Source organism: Alosa alosa, chromosome 20 (assembly GCF_017589495.1).
Source record: "Alosa alosa isolate M-15738 ecotype Scorff River chromosome 20, AALO_Geno_1.1, whole genome shotgun sequence".
NCBI lineage: Eukaryota > Metazoa > Chordata > Actinopteri > Clupeiformes > Clupeidae > Alosa > Alosa alosa.
In genome coordinates, this window is record NC_063208.1 from 7,531,558 (window position 1) to 7,552,524 (window position 20,967).

The 20,967-nt window shown below is 42.7% G+C and overlaps 1 protein-coding gene across 1 annotated transcript; it reads left to right on the plus strand.

The window, feature by feature from the left end:
* The first annotated feature begins 1,285 nt into the window (after nt 1–1,285).
* On the plus strand, nt 1,286–18,661 carry LOC125285141 (thrombospondin-3b-like). Its single transcript, XM_048229424.1, has 23 exons — nt 1,286–1,733; nt 4,857–5,063; nt 5,688–5,941; nt 8,017–8,119; nt 8,260–8,286; nt 8,417–8,499; nt 8,609–8,660; nt 8,874–9,022; nt 9,548–9,688; nt 10,319–10,393; nt 10,746–10,898; nt 11,471–11,581; nt 11,816–11,923; nt 12,508–12,667; nt 13,194–13,312; nt 13,834–13,886; nt 14,017–14,210; nt 14,540–14,718; nt 14,843–14,891; nt 15,283–15,479; nt 16,203–16,375; nt 17,490–17,629; nt 18,466–18,661. Exons 1-23 carry the CDS (start codon nt 1,628–1,630, stop codon nt 18,525–18,527), a joined length of 2,895 nt encoding a protein of 964 aa, XP_048085381.1. The 5' UTR covers nt 1,286–1,627; the 3' UTR covers nt 18,528–18,661.
* Nucleotides 18,662–20,967: the final 2,306 nt, after the last annotated feature.

The window sequence follows — 20,967 nt, forward strand, 5'->3', positions numbered from 1 at the left end:
GAGCTGGGCGAGCATGCAGTAGTCTGAAAACTTGTGGGTTCAATTCCCGGATCCTACTGTTGTGCCCTTGAGCCAGGCACTTAACCCCGAGTTGCTCCAGGGACAGTGTAGTCCCTTGTAATATAGTTGACATACTGTATGTAAGTCACTTTGGATGAAAAGTGTCTGCTAAATGAATACATGTAAATTAATAATGTATATGTAAAGATTTTCTGTATCTAACAAAATATTAAAAGGACATTGGAGGTTGTTTTAGACAAGCTCCACCTACCTCTATAACTTGGAAGTTGAATATAAGTACGAGTCACAAGCAAGAAATAAACTAGGAACATTACAACATTATAATGTGCATTCAATGGTTTAAGTTTAGCAAAACTAGCCGCCTTTTACTTAAGGCCACGGTCGGACGTTTGACTAGAATTGTGGTTTGTGTGTCACCATGGTCCCATGTACTAAGAGTCTCTAAAAATGGGATATGGACAGAGCTACATGTTGGTAGTGTCCTAGTCCAAAGGCACTTACAAAAAAAAAGTGCATAAAAAAAGCCATTTGGTGCGGTTCATGGTCCCTGTCTTCTTTCCAGTAACAGCTTTCTGAGCGATTGGCTGCCTTGGTGATGCACTGAATGAGCTAAGGCAGACAGTAATTTGTATATGCGAGCCATAACATGTTATCGTTATGTCCATAAATTAGGAATAAATGTTTATCTGAGGGGTGAGCTGTACAGGCCTCAGAACTGATGTCCAGCTTGCGGCCATGCATCTCCCCTGTGATGATACTGTGTGTCTAGCCACAGTGAAAGAAAGAACAGAGTATATAAATGATAAGAAATGAATTCTTAAAAGCAATTAAACTAGACAAATGTGCTTTATCAGACGAGAGTGAAAGCTATTTTGTGAATAAACTTGGCCAGAGAACTGAACGATCATATCTTTTTGTTTGGCCTACTGCAATAAACATAGTGCTCTAAACAAAACAAAAAAAGTTAATCAAACAAATAACTGAAACCGCACTGTTAAATACATGGATGTTTGAGGTTATAGGAGACGTGTTGCAAAGGAGAAATAAGTAGTGGAGGAAGGGACTGAATCTAGGCTGAATCATCCAGTATAATTGTATCTATCAGCAATTTGTTAGTAATTTTACGGTACATCATCAAACAATGAGATCTGCTTGACAAACGTCCATTAGGCTATTGTAAGAAAGACGCGTGCTTTAAAGAGGGAGTATCGCGTTTCACAGAAGTGTGGTTCAGAGACGGATCGTAGGACGGACAGCAGCTGGATTTTCAATTTCCAAGATTTCCAATAGCCTGATGATAGATCTCTCTTCTCCTCCTACACAGTAATTGTCGCCTGCGGTCCAACTGTTTCTCATTAGCACGAGGAACGTGTTCGGCGCTGGGTACCCCAAGCGGAGTGAATCGGCGTCAAGACATCCGTTGAACATTCTTCAGCCAAGCGCGCAGGTCAGCGCACTAACTCAGCCGGCCAACTGTGTAGAAGCCCGCATTATCACGAGCGCACATTGCAGACGTCTACAGCAAACACGCAAACCATTTTTTTGCAAAGCATTTTTAAGGGTTTTTCCCCCACTGCGCGTAAAGGTGTCTAGGAAAGCACTATCAATGGGAGAAGGAACGCGCAGAGTGGAGTTTCGCGGACTGCAGGAAAAATTGCTTATTCTGCTCGTGGCACTGCAATGCCATCTCACCTACTCATCAGAAATGCAAGGTAATCAAAATAAGCTATTTATATAGGATGCTGTTGACCAATTAATGTCCCTAGTAGCCTACATTGTATTCTTGTGATTTGATATTCCTCATTTTTTCACATAACTCACGCGATTAGTCCCAAGTTTGGAGTGACATTCCAAGAGAGTTTTGTGTAGGTTAATATTTAACCCCATTGTCTCTTTGTGGACACGTCTTCTCGCTTAACTGCACAATGTTTACAAGAAATGGGTATGCAAATGTAGCATGCGTTTCTAGAGTTCACGAAGGTGTGTGTGTGTATGTTTAACTTTTTAAAAATGTTTTGCATGTCATGAGATGTTATTCATTTTCACTCAGTGACCAGACGTACATAATATTCTATTTAAGTATTTAGTTGATGCCTTTGCTCTTGGAAGAACCACTACAGTGCCATCCAGCAACTAAAGTTCCCAAACGTCTTTTCTTAGTAGCCTTCACTCACCTCAGTCAGTGGTATGTGACAATCGACTTTGTTTTGTATAATTGGAGAATTTGGGTGTCTCCAGTCCAGATAGAAAAAGACTGCCACAGGTAGTTAATGACACAGTCAAATAGGCTGATAGTTATGACAAAGTGTCAGCACTGAAAAAGAGTTGTTATAGAGTCACACATTCACTAGCCTATATATAGTGCCCATAAGGGCACCATGACAAACGCACTAGGACAGTTGAGTGACGGGAGTTCATTGAATGGGTGTGGAAAGTGATGGGCGGCAGCAATCTTTACAAAACTCAGGAGGGATAAAAGGATCCTAAAAGAGAAGTGAAAAAGAGTGTGTGTGTGTGTGTGAGAGAGAGTGAGTAAGAGGGAATGTGTGAGTGTGTGTGTGTGTGAGAGAGAGAGAGAGAGAGAGAGAGTAAGAGGGAGTGTGAGAGATTATGAGAGTGTGTGAGAGAGAGACAAAGAGAGTGTGTGTGAGTGTGAAAGAGAGAGCAAGAGGAAGTGTGTGAGAGAATAAGAGAGTGTAAGAGAGTGTGTGTGTGTGTGTGTGTATGGGTGAGAGAGAGAGAGAGAGAGAGAGGGAGAGCATCGGACAAAGCCATGTTTTCCTTTGGGCGAGACAGCGGCGACGAGGTGGTTGCCCCCAGGAGTGTTGATCTTTCCCCCTGGCCTGATGCTGGCACCCTGCGCTTTGATTTTCTGCCATGTGTCAGAGCGAATGAATATGACCTGCCCAGGAGCTGGGCAGGGCGACCCACAGAACACGCCGGGGCACATTGGAGAGGGGCAGTTAAAGCTGAAGGGTAGCAGAGAGGGTACATTGGAGAGGGGCAGTTAAAGCTGAAGGGTAGCAGAGAGGGTACATTGGAGAGGGGCAGTTAAAGCTGAAGGGTAGCAGAGAGGGTACATTGGAGAGGGGCAGAGAGGAAGAGGGAGAGACACTTGGGTTTATTGTGTACTTATCAGCTGTGAGAGGGTCAGAATCACATAATTAAAAACATCCAGATATATGTAGTGGTGTTGTATATAAAAAAAAAAACAGCCAGAGAGAGAGAGAGAGAGAGAGAGAGAGAGAGAGAGAGAGAGAGGGAGGGAGGGAGTGAGAGAGATGGAGAGGGAGAAGGAGGTGAGTAAAGCAAGAGATGTAATGAGTGAAGCAAGGGATGTAAGGGACTTCTGAAGTAATGGAGTGGGGGAAAGGGGGAAGGTGGTGGTGGGGGGGTAAATCCAGACTTGTAAAGCCAGAAACTGCTTATTGCCAGCTGAGCTGAGAGAGCTTTCAGTGAGATGTGTGTGTGTGTGTGTGTGTGTGTGTGAGAGAGAGAGAGAGAGAGAGAGAGAGAGAGAGAGACAGGAGCTCTGCATGCTGCAGCCAGACTGCAGGGGCGGGGATGGATTTCACAAAGGTGCGGACAGACCACCAGCATATCTGGGACATTCACAACCTCTCCATTTTAACCTCAGAGAACCTACTGCATACTATACACAATCTAGCAGCTTTAAAGTACAGTATTTCATAATGTATTTCATATAATTTATAGCATTTTCATTATGATGTAGTGAATAGCATTCATATTTTGGGAAGAAATGTAAACTAGGCAGACAGAAACAAATAATGTGTTGCTATAGCTATAGTTATTGTTATGATTATGAGACTTGGCAGACACTTTTGTCCAAAGCTACATACAAATAACAAATGCTATAATATACAAACCACAACGCTTAAGAAACACTTATAGTGACCAGAGATAACTTTTTCATTTTTATGTCTAGTGTATACACGTCCAATTGATTAAAAAACAGAAAATAAGTTGCCTGGGTGAGCCCAGACAAACCTGTTAGCAAATTTAAATTTGCTCTGCGGGTTGGTCTGGAAAAGAGCCCATTGACGTCCGTTTCCAAATCACCATAAACCCAGTAAGATATAATCCTTTTTTACTCAATATTTAAAACCTTTCTTTGCGAGAAAGATGTTTGCCGCCTTTCTGAAACGATTTGGTACATTTTTAATGCACAAATTTAATTTCGCTTCTGGTTGTGGAAACAGTAAAAGCCCAAGTTCAGAAATGGGTGTCAATGGGCTTCTTTCCAGGTGGACCTGCAGAACAAATTCAAATGTGCTAACAGGTTCCTCTGGGTTCACCCAGACTACATAATAGTGATTTGGCTAATGCTATCTTTATTAGGCCATTATTGTTGGCTCATATATTATTTAATTTATAAACAAGGCTGTTTTAGGTGACACTTTAGGTGTAGAGGATCTGAGTGAGTCTGCTACTTGAGGAGTCACAGGGTGACAGTAAAGGGTTGAATATAGGGTTGTCTTTGAGCCGTTTTATATGGCAAGGTCAAGAGATCTTTGACACTGAGAAAGCTGTGTTTCCTTGGCTATCTTTTCTTCTCATTTAAATGTTCACCCTGTTTCATCTTTCACAGACATCCAGTGACTTGGTCAGTCAACTCAGTTCACATGTCACACATAGATTTATCTTTTTCATGTTTTCAGAAATATCCATTCTTTCACTAGTCACAGATCTTTTCACTTTGTTGCATCTCTCACCACGTCTTCTTTATTTTTAATTATCATGTCGTTCCATGTTTCTTTCTTTGTGCTGTTCTCTCTCTCTCTCGCTCTCTCTCTCTCTCTCTCTCTCTCCTCTAGTGATTGACGTTCTGGACCTGCACGACTCTAAGCAGTCCGCCTCGGCTGCGAAGAGTCTGGTGGGCGCTCTGGGCTCTGCCTCTGACCTCTACCTGACCTCCACGTTCCGCCTTCCTGCCAAGATGGGCGGGATGCTGATGGGCTTCTATGACAGGCAGGACAACAGGAAGTACCTGGAGGTGTCCCTCGTGGGAAAGATCAACAAACGTAAGAAAGCTCGCAAATGATGTCAGAGATATCAGATTTACACAAAAAGCTCAAGTAAAGGTGAAAAAGCTTTAGTAAAGGTAAACAAACATTTTTGTAAAGGTTTTTTTTTTATAAATCTCTCGTTTTTATAAAGGCTCTTTTTATTACGCTTGCTTTATTCCTACCAAGTTCACCCTGAGTAGAATGCACAAGTGGCGATGGCAAATGGACTGCATTTACTATATTTCATGTTTTTCTACTCGTCCGAGCACTCAAAGCACTATTTCATGCCACACACACACACACACACACACACACACACACACACACACACACACACACACACTTATACACAGAGGCTGCCATGCAAGGAGCAAACCTGCACATAGTGGAGCAGTTTGGGGTTCATTGTCTTACTCAAGGACACTTGGACAGGGTCAGGAGAAGCCAGGCTTGAATCTGCAACCCCCTCCCGTGTGTGTGTGTGTGTGTGTGTGTGTGTGTGTGTGTGTGTGTGTGTGTGTTTGTGTGTGTGTGTGTGTGTGTGCGTGTGTGTGTGTCTGTGCATGTGTGTGTGTGTGTGTGTGCGCACCTTGACCTCGACCTGTTCTCTGATCTCTCCATCTCCCTTGTCTGGTCCAGTGCTGGTGCGGTACGTGCGTCCAGATGGGAAGATCCATACAGTGAACCTACAGAACCCGACTCTGGCCGAGGGACGCACACAGTCGGTCATCCTGCGAGTGGGCGGCCTCCGCCGAAGCCATCTCTTCCTGGAACTCTATGTCAACTGCCGATTGGCCGACTCGGCTCAGGGATTGCCCCAATTGATTGGCCTACCAGAGGAGGTGGAGTCTGTGGAATTCCGTCACGGGCAGAAGTTGTACACCAGATTGCAGGTGATGTTTGCTGACCACTGTATATGATTGTCAGCAGTAAAATAACTACATTCACATTCCGCATGTTGTTGTTAGTAATTTGAAATAGGATGTTTCTCTATAATATCCTTTACAACCTTTTTTCTGACATGTGCTAGTCAATCTTATTTAGCTTTAACTATCCACCTTATTCTGTCCGGTTTTCATCTTCCGTCGATTTTGTTTACATTATAACTTATAACTTTTTCTTTCACGGATCTACTTTACTAGCCTAGAAATCTAGACGCACCCTAGCGGCAGCAAATTACATTTGCTTCCAGGGCTAGTCTAGCAACTCTCCGTTGGCTTGTGAGCTCGAAAAATTAAACTTCTATCAGGCCAATCAAATTGTGCATAGAGTCGTTAGGCGGGCTTAACATAATGATTGATGGCAGAGTTGCAACGGTTTGGCTTGAATTCCCTACTACTTGAAAACAAAGAAGATGGATGTTGCTGTTGGCCAACAGTGTGAGAGTTAAGCTTTTTTTAAGTTGGCAAAAGTTTGAACTAGCCAACTAGCTCCGCTGGTGGGAAACCGCATGGGACTCATAGCGCTGTCCTATTGCGTGCAGAGGGAATTTGAAAGACAACCGATTATCCCGCCCCTCAGACTGAGCACTGCGAACGGTGAGTGCCCAGACCCTACATTTTAATGTGGGTCTGGCTCGTCAGGCTACTACTTTACCCTACACCTGTACTAAGTTGGATGTGCGTGCACCTTCTGCTATTTTACATTATAACTTAGTGCAGTCTCAGCAGGCTAACTAGAAAATGCTTCAATTTATATTTCTTTCAAAATGTTGACAATTCTGCACTCACACACTGCCACATTAAAATCAATACAACACAGCTTCGGCCCGAACAGAAAAACATATTTCTAAATACTGAGGTGTCATGGCGACGCCCATTGTTGGCTGGAGGATATCGTGGATATGCAAATTGTTATATGAGTTAATTCTATAACCATATTTACAACACTGTTTATGACATTTATTTTAACATTGTTCACTGTTGAAATAGAAAAGGTTGATTAAAAGGAATCAACTCAATTACTCTAATCTTGTTACCTGTGTGTCCTTTGAAGAAGCAAACCACACTAAATAACCTATTTAGGCATAAGTTAATGATCTAACCCAGATGTACAGTAGTTTATTTGAGTGCAGTCCTCAGTGTGGTTTGGCATGACTTGAGTTGCCTCTGCTTTATAGCGCTCCAAGTACGTAACACAGCTCCACTTAAAGACACATGGAGAAAACACCAGTTTACTCCAACAGATACTTTACATTGTTCATTTGGCCACATGTTGCCAGCACCTGTTTACTGGTACTAACATTGTTTTCATTCCTGTAATTATGTGTCGGAGAGACTTAAATCCTTCAGTGAGTACCATGAGAGAGAGAGAGAGAGAGAGAGAGAGTGTGTGTGTATAAAACAGAGAGAAGAAGTGTATGTGTGTGACTGTGTCTGAAAAGAAAGGGTCCTGAAACATGGTTGTTCTCAGTTTGTCTGTCTTTAGTCTGATAGATCGAGCCTGTTTAAACTAGCTCCAGTTTAATGAGAAGCCTGTAACTCTCTGGCAGGTCTTTGGTCTGGGGGACTCTGCTTTCACTTTTTCAGCCCTCAGAGGTGCTTAACCGTGCTTAACCATAGTCTGCTGTCAGGGTTCATCTGGCCATGAAAGATTATTACTGTTTTCACTGGTGTGTGTGTATGTGTGTGTGTGAGTGTGAGTGCGTGCGTAAGTGTGTATGCGCGTGCGCGCATTATTTGTTTGAGCCATGACTTTCTTTTAACTACATACTTGTGCAGTTTGCCTGCAGGTTTTTGCATTGTGCATGTGTGTATGTGTGAGGCAGAACGAGAATGAGCAACTTAATTGTATATCTTCACTCTTGTGATTTGGTGGCCACAGCATCTGGATGTATGAATGGACAGTTCATGGTACATGAAGATGATTCTGATTCTAGTACATTCTGATTGTGATTCTGATTCTGATTCCGATTCTGATATGCCCATAGCTCATGGTACATGTTGTATCCCCTCTTTTGTTGTCACAGGGGTCTCTAGATTCACTCAAGCTGGCTCTTGGCGGCTCTCTGGCCAAAGCTGGACTTCTCATTCACTGTCCATTCCAGGGAGATTCCTCTGTGGAAAATACAGGTACTGTCAGTGAGCAATACACGCTGTATATTGCAGTGTACATTTCTACACTGCCCTCTAGTGGTCCAGTGTTGCAAGTGCCAGTAATGGAAACATCCATTTGATATTTTGTTGAGGTTGCTTTGTCTGTTCCTTTGCAGTGAACAGTGATGTGAATGCTATCTTAGGTGAGTCACACACACACACACACACACACACACACACACACACACGCACACACACACAAAAGACATAAAGGGCTTCCTTACCAATTATTTTTTTCATGTTAAGAATTTGCCATCTGTCATTGGTCACCAGGCGATCACACCAAGGCTCTGATTGGCCAGCTTATTATCTTCAACCAGATCATGGGGGAGTTAAGAGAGGACATTAGAGAACAGGTGAGACAACAACAGTGTCAAAACCGTTTAATAAACACCAATGAGAGATTAGAATTGGAATGTAAAAAGCTTTCTGCTGAAATGTTTTTTGTGCCTTTCTTTCTGATAGACCAAAGAGATGTCCCTGATCAGGAATACTATTCTGGAATGCCAAGCATGTGGTGAGCATTTACACCGTGGGTGTGTGTGTGTGTGTGTGTGTGTGTGTGTGTGTGTGTGTGTGTGTGTGTGTGTGTGTGGACATTCATGAAGAGAGGGGAGAGAGAAAGAGAAAGAGAGAGAGGGAGAGAATGGAAAGAGAGAGAGAGAGAGCATGAGTACCGGTATGTTTGTGACTGTGTTTGTGACTGACTACCCATCATGCCTCTTGCCAGGCTTCCTTGAGCCTCAGTCCCGCTGCCAGCCCAACCCCTGCTATAAGGACGTGGCCTGCATGGAGAGCATGGAGTACCCAGGGTACCGCTGTGGGCCCTGCCCCGAGGGCATGATGGGAAATGGAACGCACTGCCAGGACATAGATGAGGTAGTAGAGCAGGCCTCCTCACTCCCACCACACGCCACATTCTGTTGGTGACCAGCACCACACACACACACAAGCATGTCTGCATTTATACCTGTTAAATCCCTGGGGTTTATTTCACCTGTACATAGAAACTGAGTTAAAGGATCAAAGGGAACATTTCCTAAAATATAGACAATCTCTTGCACAGATCCTCTTCCCCTATAGACCCTTTCAACAATAAAAACAAAAACAATGCTTGAACGTTCTATTTGGGCCCCAATCTACTTCCTCTGCATTAAGATAACATATGGAATGTTAAAAAGGAAGTCTTGTGGGGCCAACTATGATGCTGATAATGGAACTCTCTTGAAAGGGTCCATATGTAAATTAATCCTTCTCTCTTTCTTTTTTCATCTCTTTCTTCCTTTCTTTTTTTCTATCTCCCATCCTTTCTTTTTTTCTTCTCTTACTTTCTTTCTATTTCTTTCCCTCTTTCTTCCTCTTCTCCTCTTTTATTCCACCCCACTTTCTCTCTGTCTCTCCCAGTGTGCCCTGGCTCAGCCCTGCTTCTCTGCGGAGGGGTGTGTGAACACCGCCCGGGGTTTCTCCTGTGAGCCGTGTCCCCGTGGCTTCTCTGGCCAGGTGGTCAGCGGGGTCGGGGTGGAGTACGCCAAGAGCCACAAGCAGGTCAGCACAGCAGCCCTCGCCGCCGCTGTTATCCACTCGTATCAGCACTCACACCTGCAATCGCACCCTTATCTGTAATGGCAGGGCAGCGGCCTTCACTTCCGCTATTCACTTTAGTAAAACTGTGGTGCCTGATTCCTGACGCTTTCTCACTGATCCCGGCTTCCAGCTAGTCCATCCTGCTTCTGATCCGGACGTGCTGTACGTGCACCAGTTAGAAAAAGAATTGTGCACAAGCTCACATTGTGACCTTAAAAGGCCATGTGCCCCAGTGGGCCTGACATCCTTTTCATTATCCACTGCTATCAGCGTTCACACCTGCAATAGCACCCTTATCAGTGATGGCGGCAGTCAGTGGCTACTAGTAGAGGTTAATGAATAGCTATCGCAAGGTTAGCTATTAATATCACCCCTGTGGAAGAGTTTGGGTTTGGTAAGTTGTTGATGTGTTGTTTATACGCATATAAACATGTTATGCGTAAGGCTTGAAAAATGCAGTCTAATTGACTAAATGTGGGCCATAAAACAAATGGTGATGGATAGACGCACATGGACAGTTCAAACAAAAATGCACACTAGTGTATTCAGCAGTCTTCTGAACTGAATGGGCATTCTGTTTGTCTTTCCCAGGTGTGTGTGGACATTGATGAGTGTGCTGACCTCTCTAGTACATGCGTGCCCAACTCAGTGTGCACCAACACAGTGGTGAGTCCCATCCACATTTATCAGAGATCAGACCTTGACACAGGCAGCTGAGATTATTATTATTATTTTTAATAATAATAATAATAATAATACATTAATTTGACACTCAAAGACGCTGATATGCACATGTGACGACTCCATTGTTTTTGTTTGTAGAGGCTCTAATGATACCTTTGCTAATATGAGATTTTTGTCAAAGGCAAATTGCTCTGCAAGATCCAATTCTAGTCTAGTCTAGAGTCTAGTCAAACACACTCACTAAATATGACTTTTTCTTTTATCTAATTAATGTCGAGTCGACTTAATGTCTCTCTCTCTCTTTCTCTCTCTCTGCATATTCTTTGATTCTCAGGGGTCATTCTCTTGTGGGGCATGTAAAGGTGGATTCGAGGGCAACCAGTCGGTGGGCTGTTTCGTGCGGCGGACTTGTGACGCGCTAGGCTACAATCCATGTGACGTGAATGGCCACTGTGTGATGGAGCGGAACGGAGAAGTGTCCTGCGTGGTGAGTGCCACTCACGTAGAGCAAAGATCTTAGCGAGTAGCGCAAAGATCTTGGAGCATAGTGCTTTACAATCTTTGGTATAGAGGCTACCTGTCCCATCCTCACACACTTCACCGCTGCCAGTGCCTCTCAGAGAAACTCTCTCTGCCTCACAGTTTCTGTCTCTCAATGGCTGATATTCATGCTTGTTTCTAGTTTTTACTCATTGCATAGTACTTTCACTCCCATCTGGTAGTGGGGATTAACCACATAAAAAATCTGCAGTCTGGTTCATCTGGTTCATCCACTGTCCATGCCCACTGCCTGCCACAGAATGAAAAGAATTTATGGAACCCCATAAAATGCATTAGGGGCAAATTGTCAGCTAAAACTGAAGAAGCTCATGTCTTGTTTAAGGATTTCCAGTGGTTGTGTTTCTGTCAGGGATCAGGGCTACTCACAGTGCTATTGCCTTGAAGCAGTATTTGTGTTCTGTGTTCTATGTTCTGTGTTCTGTGTTCTGTGTTCTGTGTTCATGTTCTGTGTTCTCTGTTCTGAAAGATGTGTCCGTTTCTCTGTCCTCTCTGTCATAGTGTAATGTTGGCTGGGCAGGAAATGGACACATGTGTGCTCCGGACTCTGACATCGATGGATACCCGGACGAGTCTCTGCCATGCATTGACAATGATAAGCACTGTCGAGCTGTAAGATCTCTCTTTCTCTCTCTCTCTCTCTCTCTCTCTCTCTCTCATACACATGCATTCCCATATATGCACACATATCTCATCCCATCACATATCACACACATCACTCATAGTCCTAAATAGATGCAGAACACTCACACACATCTACACACACACACACACACAATACATCCATATAATACTTCAGTTGGCACTGTAAGCTGTTTATCACTGTCCTCTTGACTGCCCCCTCAGGACAACTGTGTCAACACCCCCAACTCAGGGCAGGAGGATGCCGATGGCGATGGCATCGGTGACCAGTGTGACGAGGACGCAGACGGAGACGGCATCAAAAACGTTGAGGTAACCGGTGTCTCTGGGCCTCTGTGTTTGGTTGTGGGGTTGAGTACAGTACAGCAGGCTCGACCAGCCTCCATGTCTGAATCTGAGTAGAATAGGCACTCAGTGCTAGCTGGATGTGGGCTCTCTTGGATACTCAAACACTCTTAGGTATGAGCTACACCAGGCGCGTAATTGAAGCGTTCCGTTCGCGTAGCGTCTGCTGCAACAATTAGCTGCCACTATAATTAATAGAAGTAGCTACACCAGACATGATAGCGGCGCGTACGTAAAAAAATAGACCAGTCTTTTCAAATGGATTTTACGCGTTGCGAACAGAACGCTTCAGTTACCAGTCGCCTGGTGTAGCTCATACCTTACAGTATATGTGATCTTTCTTGAACACTGTAGCGCTTCCTGGACACAAGCCAGTACTTGATTGTTGAAAGGCACGAAACACCCAGTGACTCCAGGAAACATCACTGATGATGTGTCCAGGTGCATCACAAGATGGTGTACTGTATGTGAAAAAGACTCCTGTTTGCATGTGTATATCTAGTGTCCATTCATGTTATTATTGATTCAGCCATATCACACTTCTTTTTCAGGATAACTGTCGACTGGTGCCAAATAAAGACCAACAGAACTCAGACAACGACTCCTTCGGCGATGCCTGCGACAACTGCCCCAACGTGCCAAACAGATACCAGCTGGACACTGATGGAAACGGGGCTGGCGACACGTGTGACAACGACATTGATGGAGATGGTGAGGAATGCCTTCCTGTCTCACACATCTGAGACGGTGTCTGGTGGTAGTGGGCAATTCCAAGGAAAATTACGTTTTTTGTAACATCCATAACGCCAATAAAATGTGATGGTATGGTATGATGTGAATGATTACATGAAATTTGAGCATTTGCTATTTTTGGCTGAAGAATGTACATTAGAATAAATGCACAAAAAATGATTTTATCATTCACATCATACAAATGCCAAGGCATTTCACTGGCGTTATGGATGTGACAAAAAGTCAATTTTCCGTGGAATTGCCCTAGTGTACTGGCTTAGGAGCAGGGTTTGAGCCAGGATGCAACCCCAAGTTGCTCTAGGGAATCTGGCCCTGCTATTAATTGACATCTGTGGGTCGCTTTGGACAAAAACGTCAGCCAAATAAATAAAGATGAAGTGTATTCTGAATAGGACTGAGAGTCTTCTTCATTCCCATCCTCCTTCTCCTCCTCCTCCTCCTCCTCATTATTATTTCCAACATCCTGTGTCTTACTGACTCTCAGGCATCCCTAATATGTTGGACAACTGCCCCAAAATCCCAAATCCCATGCAGAACGATCGAGATGGTGACGGAGTCGGGGATGAATGTGACAACTGCCCAGAAGCCAACGATCCGTTGCAGGTGTGTGTGTGTGCGTGTGGGTATAAGTATATAAGTATAAGTATAAGTATCTTTTGATCCCGTGAGGGATATTTAGTCTCTGCATTTATCCCAATCTGTGAATTAGTGATACACACACCATACAGTGTACACACAGTGAGGTGAAGCACACACTAATCCCGGTGCAGTGAGCTGCCTGCATCAACAGCGGTGCTCAGGGAGCAGTGAGGGGTTAGGTGCCTTGCTCAAGGGCACTTCAGCCGTGCCTACTGGTCAGGGTTCGAACCGGCAACCCTCCGGTTACAGGTCCGAAGTGCTAACCAGTAGGCCACGGCTGCCCCCTGGGTGTGCGTGTGCATGTGCATGTACGTGTGCATGTACGTGTGCATGTGCGTGTGTGCGTGTGCGTGTGCGTGAATAAATGTAAATATGAGCATGTTTAATATCTGGCTGTAGATATGAGCTGCAGGTTTTGATGATAGCATGCTAAGGTCTGTTTTGGTTTTGGTGTGGTATAATCTTCCATCTCTTTTCTTGTACAGTCAGATTCAGATGATGACTTGGTGGGTGATGTATGTGACACAGACCAGGATCGGTGAGTTTACACACACACACATACACACACTTACACACAGATACACACACACACACATACACACACTCACACAAATCGTTTACTTTTGATAAAAATGAATTAAGTTTTTTTCCCGATTTGTCCTTTTAAGGGATGGGGATGGTCTTCAGGACACCAGAGACAACTGCCCAGACGTCCCCAACAGCTCTCAGGTGGACTCAGACAACGACGGCATTGGTGATGAGTGTGACGAAGATGATGATAACGACGGCATTCCGGACACACAGCCTCCCGGCCCGGATAACTGCCGCCTGATTCCCAACCCCAGTCAGATAGACTCGGATGGTGGGTGAACTGGCCTTACAACTGGACTACGGCGGGTGTGCTATTGAAGTGTTCTGTTTGCGGTTTCCTTGATTATATAATGCTTCAGTTACATGTGATGGTGTAGCCTGCCTGTTAACCCAAAGAAACAAGTCATGCAGTGCAACTTGTTAAAATAACTGTTGAACTATTTCCACAACATTTATAAGAAAGTCAGATCAAATTATGAAAGGATTAGGTCTGATAAATGATTGAACAAGATTGCATAAACAGTGTAAATTTCTAACTTTTAACTTAAAATATAATAAGAGAACTTGAACCATTAAAAGTTTTTGTTGCTACCTGTGCAGGCAATGGAGTTGGCGACGTATGCGAGACGGACTTTGACAATGACAAGGTTGTGGACCTGATAGATGTGTGTCCAGAGAACGCGGAGGTCACCATGACTGACTTCAGGGCTTACCAGACAGTCATCTTGGACCCAGAGGGCGAAGCCCAGATCGACCCCAACTGGGTAGTACTCAACCAGGTGAGATCAATGAGCGTAGCTCACCTCACTACATTCAGGTTAATGGTTAATGACTATATTTGGGGCTGTTGAATGATTTATTTACAATGACTGACCATTGTTGAATGATCTGACTGACTTTTAGGGCATGGAGATTGTGCAGACCATGAATAGTGACCCTGGGCTGGCCGTGGGTACGTGAATCTATGAAACTCATATTAATCTATGAAACTCATATTAATATATGTATCTCATATCTATGTATCTCATATTAATCGATGTGTCTCATATCAAGTGAGGCAGCATAGCTAACCAATTGTATATTTTGTGCGTCATAAAATATGGGACACATATAATACATTATAGAAGGGACATTTTGAAATATTAGTAAATGTCCAATCCCCGACATATAGAGTAGTTGTATATGCAGTATAGAAATTTTTGCTTCTATTTGGTGTAACATCTTTGTTGTCATAAAGGCACAGACATGTTTTTTTACCAGTGGCAACCTGTTGGACTGTAATGTTAGCTTTGTAACAATGCTACAGTAACTATAGTAACTTTGGGACCTCTGTCTTCGTCCAGGTTATACGGCCTTCAACGGCGTTGACTTTGAGGGCACGTTCCACGTCAACACAGCCACAGATGACGACTACGTGGGCTTCATCTTTGGGTACCAGGACTCGTCCAGCTTCTATGTGGTGATGTGGAAGCAGACGGAACAGACCTACTGGCAGTCTCTCCCCTTCAGAGCCTCTGCAGAGCCTGGCCTGCAGCTCAAAGTAAGAGGCAGGGAGCTCTGCTAATACTAATATACTATATATATAATATAATATAATATAATATAATATATAATACTACTAATAATAGGGGCAGCCGTGGCCTACTGGTTAGCGCTTCGCTTAATTTCCCTCACTGGATCAAAAGAGTATATATATTTGTACTTAATACACCATGGCACCATGGCAGTGTGTACGGTTGAAGTTTTAGGATGACACATTTATGCAACATGATTTAATGAGTGCTCTTGTTGTTTTAAATGTGCCATACATCTGACTTGACTTGACTTGAGTGAGTAATAGAGATCAAAGAAGTCATTTATTCTCTTTTTTACTGCCAACACTGATAAAAGTAGTTGTTTTCTTTAAGCTTTACAGTTGCCACAGGGCAAACAGTTTGGCAAGTTATAGTACATCTGTTGTTGTCTATAACAGACTTTCTAAAGATTAAAAATGTGTATCAGCGGGGCGCTGTGGCGCAACTGGCTACAGCGCTCATACCATCTACGTGTCCAAGTGCCTGCAGGGACCCGGGTTCGATTGTGACCCGGGTCATATCCTGATCCCATCCCATCTCTCTCTCCCACTCACTTCCTGTCTGCCTCTTCACTGTTCTGTCATAATAAAGTTTAAAAAAAGGACAAAAAATACACTTAAAAAAATGTGTATCTGGACATGAACTATGATAGCTGGGAAACAAGCTGACTCGGCTCTTTACGCTTCCAGGCGGTGAAGTCAAGCACCGGCCCTGGGGAGTATCTCCGTAACGCCTTGTGGCACACTGGCAGCACCCAGGACGAAGTGACCCTGCTCTGGAAAGACCCCCGCAATGTTGGCTGGAGGGACCGAACCTCCTACCGTTGGCATCTCCGCCACCGCCCTCAGGTGGGCTACATCAGGTGAGACGAGAGCGCCCTCTTAAGGCTTCTTCATGTAGTGCCAGTGAGGCCACTTTTGCACCTGGCTAGATAGATAGATAGATAGATAGATAGATACTTTATTGATCCCCAGGGGAAATTCAAGGTCTCAGCAGCATACATACAACACAAACACATTATTTAACAGTAGAAAGAGTAATTAAAGTATATAATATGAAAACACAACTAAGCAATAAGGACAGTAGAAGATAAAGTATATGCTAAATATACTAAAATACAAATTATACTAACTAACACTTAATACAATATATAAAAATATACTAAATTACAAAAATACAAATTATACTAACTAACACTTAATCTAAATCAATTCTAAAAACAGTATCCACATAGTGGTGATTAATCAATCAGAGGCGCTTGCAATGACTGAGGCAGGGACTGAGCCTGCGATTCTCTGTGCATAGGTATGGTAAGGTGCTCTAAGGTGCTCTGTGTGAATGAGTGTCATGGTGGTAGTGCAATGGTGATAGTGGTCATGGTGATAGTGCAAATGAGTAAGTCCAACAGTGCAACAGTGCAACAATGCAGAAGTAAAGTAAAGTCTATATATCTATATATTTAACTATTTAAGAAAATGTATAAGTGTGGCCACAGTTCGGCTGTGGCATGGGGGGGGGTTTATGCATATGTGCTAATGTGCTAATATAGCACGCAAACAGTGAGGCATAAAGACAGTGGTAGAAGTGGCTAGTGGACAGACAGTACCAAACATGGAGGGGCGAAGTTATATTGCAATGTTTACCATACATTGACTTATTTGTGGCGGCCCACCACAATATCAACATTGTGCTTAATTGTGCTTAAATCTGGTTAGCATCATAACCACGCTAATTTGTTAAAAACTGTTGCATTCAAGTTAATTCTGCAAACCTACCACCACAAATAGAATTCAATTCTGTGGGCAACACTGTATTGACTTGCTTAACACATACTGTTACTTGTAAAATGATGTTTTACAAGTGTTGTTCACGGTCACAGTCATGTCAAGTGGTCGCTAAAATTGCTAATACCAAAAATAAATAATCAGTCACTATAATTATTTGTTGTTATTTTGCCGTCTGTGTTCTTCTGACAGAGTGCAGCTCTTTGAGGGAACCTCCCTAGTGGCCGACTCTGGCGTGGTGATTGACACAACCATGAGAGGTGGCCGTCTGGGAGTCTTCTGCTTCTCTCAAGAAAACATCATCTGGTCTAATCTACAGTACCGCTGCAATGGTAAGACTGCACGCGGATCACCTTCCAGACCATGTAGCAGTCAGGCGATGACCACGCTACAGTTGTACATGTTGTATATGAGATAAGTAAATAAGCAAATGAGCAGATAAGCAAATGTAATGTTTGCGTTTCATTTGCTCTCTTTCGTGCTTTGTTTGGCTCAGTTAGAATACCCTGCTCATCTCACTAACTATACAATGGCCAGTAGGTATTTATTTTTAACTGGTAAATTGTAAAACGACATGTGTGTTTGTGTGTGTGTGTGTGTAGGGGGGGTGTTGGGGTCACCATTGATTAGAGCCTGAAAAGGATTAGATCAACCAGCCACTCCCTACAGTTCACTGATTGCTTGTTTTGGCAGATGGTGATCCCAATTGATCATATGCATGGAACACACTTAAGCCAGCTAATTTATTTCCGATGGAGCCAGGTGTGTTGTAGCTAGACTCGGTTGAGTGTAACACCTAGTGAATCAGCATGTTACGATATTGAAGCATTTATGCAAGTGTTAGAAATGTAATTATTGGACAAACAGGATATTCAGTGTCGGAGTGAATATGTAAGGAGCAGAATATAACAGAAGATGCCGTTACAACAGAGCTGACGCTCCACCAGAAATTAAACACTGGCTAAAGAGCCTTCTGTGCATAAGGTCCATTGTCACCAGGGTACTTCTAAGCAGTTGATGAACAATTCAGCCTCCACCTCTTTATTGTGTTTGGGTTAATCATCACCTGTGGATGACTGTTGAGTGGCCTTGTTTTCTTCATTTCAAAGCTGTTGGTTTATCTTTTTGTATTTTCTGGTAACATGGTTCCGTGTTTTTCTCTCACCAGATTCCATACCAGATGAATTTGAGCTCCACCACAGGCAAATGAACATTAGGGTGGGTGTGTAGGATATGGTGTTTCCTTGAAGACCTCTTCGTATATATATATATTCCTTTTGGTTTCTAGTGTCTGTGTCTTTTCATGTTTTTGTGTGTGTATGTGTGTGTATGAGAGAGAGGGAGAGAGAGAGAGTGTGTGTGTGTGTGTGTGTGTGTGTGTGTGTGTGTGTGTGTGTGTGTGTGTATTACTGTGGTTTAAATAAACAACCATTGTTTGTATCGCTGGCTCTGTTGATGTCTTACACAATTCAATGCAGTGGTCAATGCAGTGGTCAATGCATTGGTCAAAGCAGTGGTCAAAGGGGGGGAAATTTACTTCCAAATAATGGAGGGATTTGAATGTAATTACATGACACATGTTCTAGAGTAAATGCAACCACCTGTATATTGTATTGGTGGCATTTTCAGAAGATTTACTGTATCAGTAAAACTACAATACAGTCCAAAAGATTAGGCATTTTTTGAGACAAAGAACAGAGAAAGAACATAATTTCTTTCAGGCCTTGAACATGGTGAGGAACATAAGTAGGCTAGTAGTAGTAGTAGTAATAGTACCGTATTTTCCGGACTATAAGCCGCACCGGAGTATAACTCGCACCAGTCAAAAAATGTGTCATGAAGAGGAAAAAAACATATGTATAAATATATGTTGCACCTGAATCGCAGGACCAGCCAAACTATGAAAAAAAGTGTGACTTATAGTCCGGAAAATACGGTAGTAGTAATAGTAGTAGCAATTTGACAGACCATAGATAGATAGATAGATAGATAGATAGATAGATACTTTATTGATCCCCGGGGGAAATTCAAGGTCTCAGTAGCATACAGACAACACACACACACATTCACTAACAGCAGAAAAAGTAATTAAAAGTATATAATATAAAAAACACAACTAAGCAATAAGGACAGTAGAAGATAAAGAATATACTAAATATACTAAAATACAAATTATACTAACACTTAATCTAAATCAATTCTAAAAACAGTATCCACTAGTGGTGATTAATCAATCAAGAGGCGCTTGCAATGACTGAGGCAGGGACTGAGCCTGTGATTGTCTGTGCATAGTAAGGTAAGGTAAGGTGCTCTGTGTGACCATTCATAGACCATTTACACAATATAGAGCTCCAGTCGTCCGCCTAATCAAATATGAATAGATAATGACTAAATACTGTACAAAGATAAATGCCGTAAGTAACACATTTAAAGTATACACCAAAATATTGCCAACCTGTAGCCTTAGTCGCGAATAAACATTCAGAATGATAATATTACCATAGGAACATTAAAAAAAAAAGAGAGATCTGTGTTTCAGCGGATCCCAAAGGTGTGCAATTTCTGCACCAGCACCTCTAAACTCACTCTGATAAACAATACTTCAAAAGGCATCCTAGAATGAAATCCCAAACCATCCCGAGCACTTTTTTTTATCATATGCAAAACATGCAGACAGCCTTCAGATGTAAATATGTAAAGTGAATTTGCAATCTGTTAAAGCATGTTGTTGAAACATTGCCAGGTTTGAGCAACAAGAAATCACTGCACCCATTATGGAAATAGCAGTAGCCTATGTATTGAAAGGAAAGTTCTTGCGACATGAAAACCTAGCAGCCTTATTCATGTAATGAACCATTCAGCATTCACATTAACAGAGCATGGCAGTATTTTCTGCATTTTATGTTTGAAAAGAAACTCACAAAAGCATACAAAGCATGAGCATCTGCAAAGCTACCTGAAGCTCACTATAGCCTAGGCCCTATCTATCTATAATAGGCCTAGCCTACAATACTTGGATTGTGGAATACATTCACAAATATAGGCCTTTTGGCATTGTTTTAATACACTAGCTCACATGCAAAATATGATTGGCAAAATATGCAAAGGCAGTCGAGCTAGATGTAAATTCGCCAAAGGTATTTGCGATTTTTTATGATTTATTATAAGATGCAGGGTATAACAAACTTTGACAGACCCATTTGAACCATTGCCAGGTTTTAACCATGTCCATTGTGCAACATTGCCTTTTAGTGCTGAAAATAAGATAGGCCTAATAATAGTAATAATTTGATAATAATTGAGGGGCAATATATTCGCGTGGAATTAGCAACAAATGGGAAGGGCAGATTTATTATAAGGGAATTACACAGTCAGACAATATCAAAGTCTCCAATAAAATTCACGATTACGAATAGGAAGAGGTCCAGGAAGGTGGAAAACACAGCAAAAATTATAAAGTTAAATTGGCTGTCTTGACATTACATTCATGTTTATGTGTTTATCAGTGTAATTATCCTTCTAGTTTTATTGGTATGTTTCGGATATAAATATATCAGACGTAGTTATATATGGAAATTTTGCTTTACACACAAAGCATCTGATAGGACCTCCTTCCGATTGATGACGGGATTCAAGGCGCTTCTACGGGAGCGAGGATAGTTGGGAATCT

What these genes read in the sequence shown, in the direction of transcription:
- LOC125285141 (XM_048229424.1), top strand. Translation starts at nt 1,628, where the DNA reads ATGGGAGAAGGAACGCGCAGAGTGGAGTTTCGCGGACTGCAGGAAAAA. An exon ending in CCTCAGGTGGGCTACATCAG is followed by an intron (nt 16,376 to 17,489) that starts GTGAGACGAGAG and finishes TTCTTCTGACAG; the next exon opens with AGTGCAGCTCTTTGAGGGAA. An exon ending in TCTACAGTACCGCTGCAATG is followed by an intron (nt 17,630 to 18,465) that starts GTAAGACTGCAC and finishes TTCTCTCACCAG; the next exon opens with ATTCCATACCAGATGAATTT.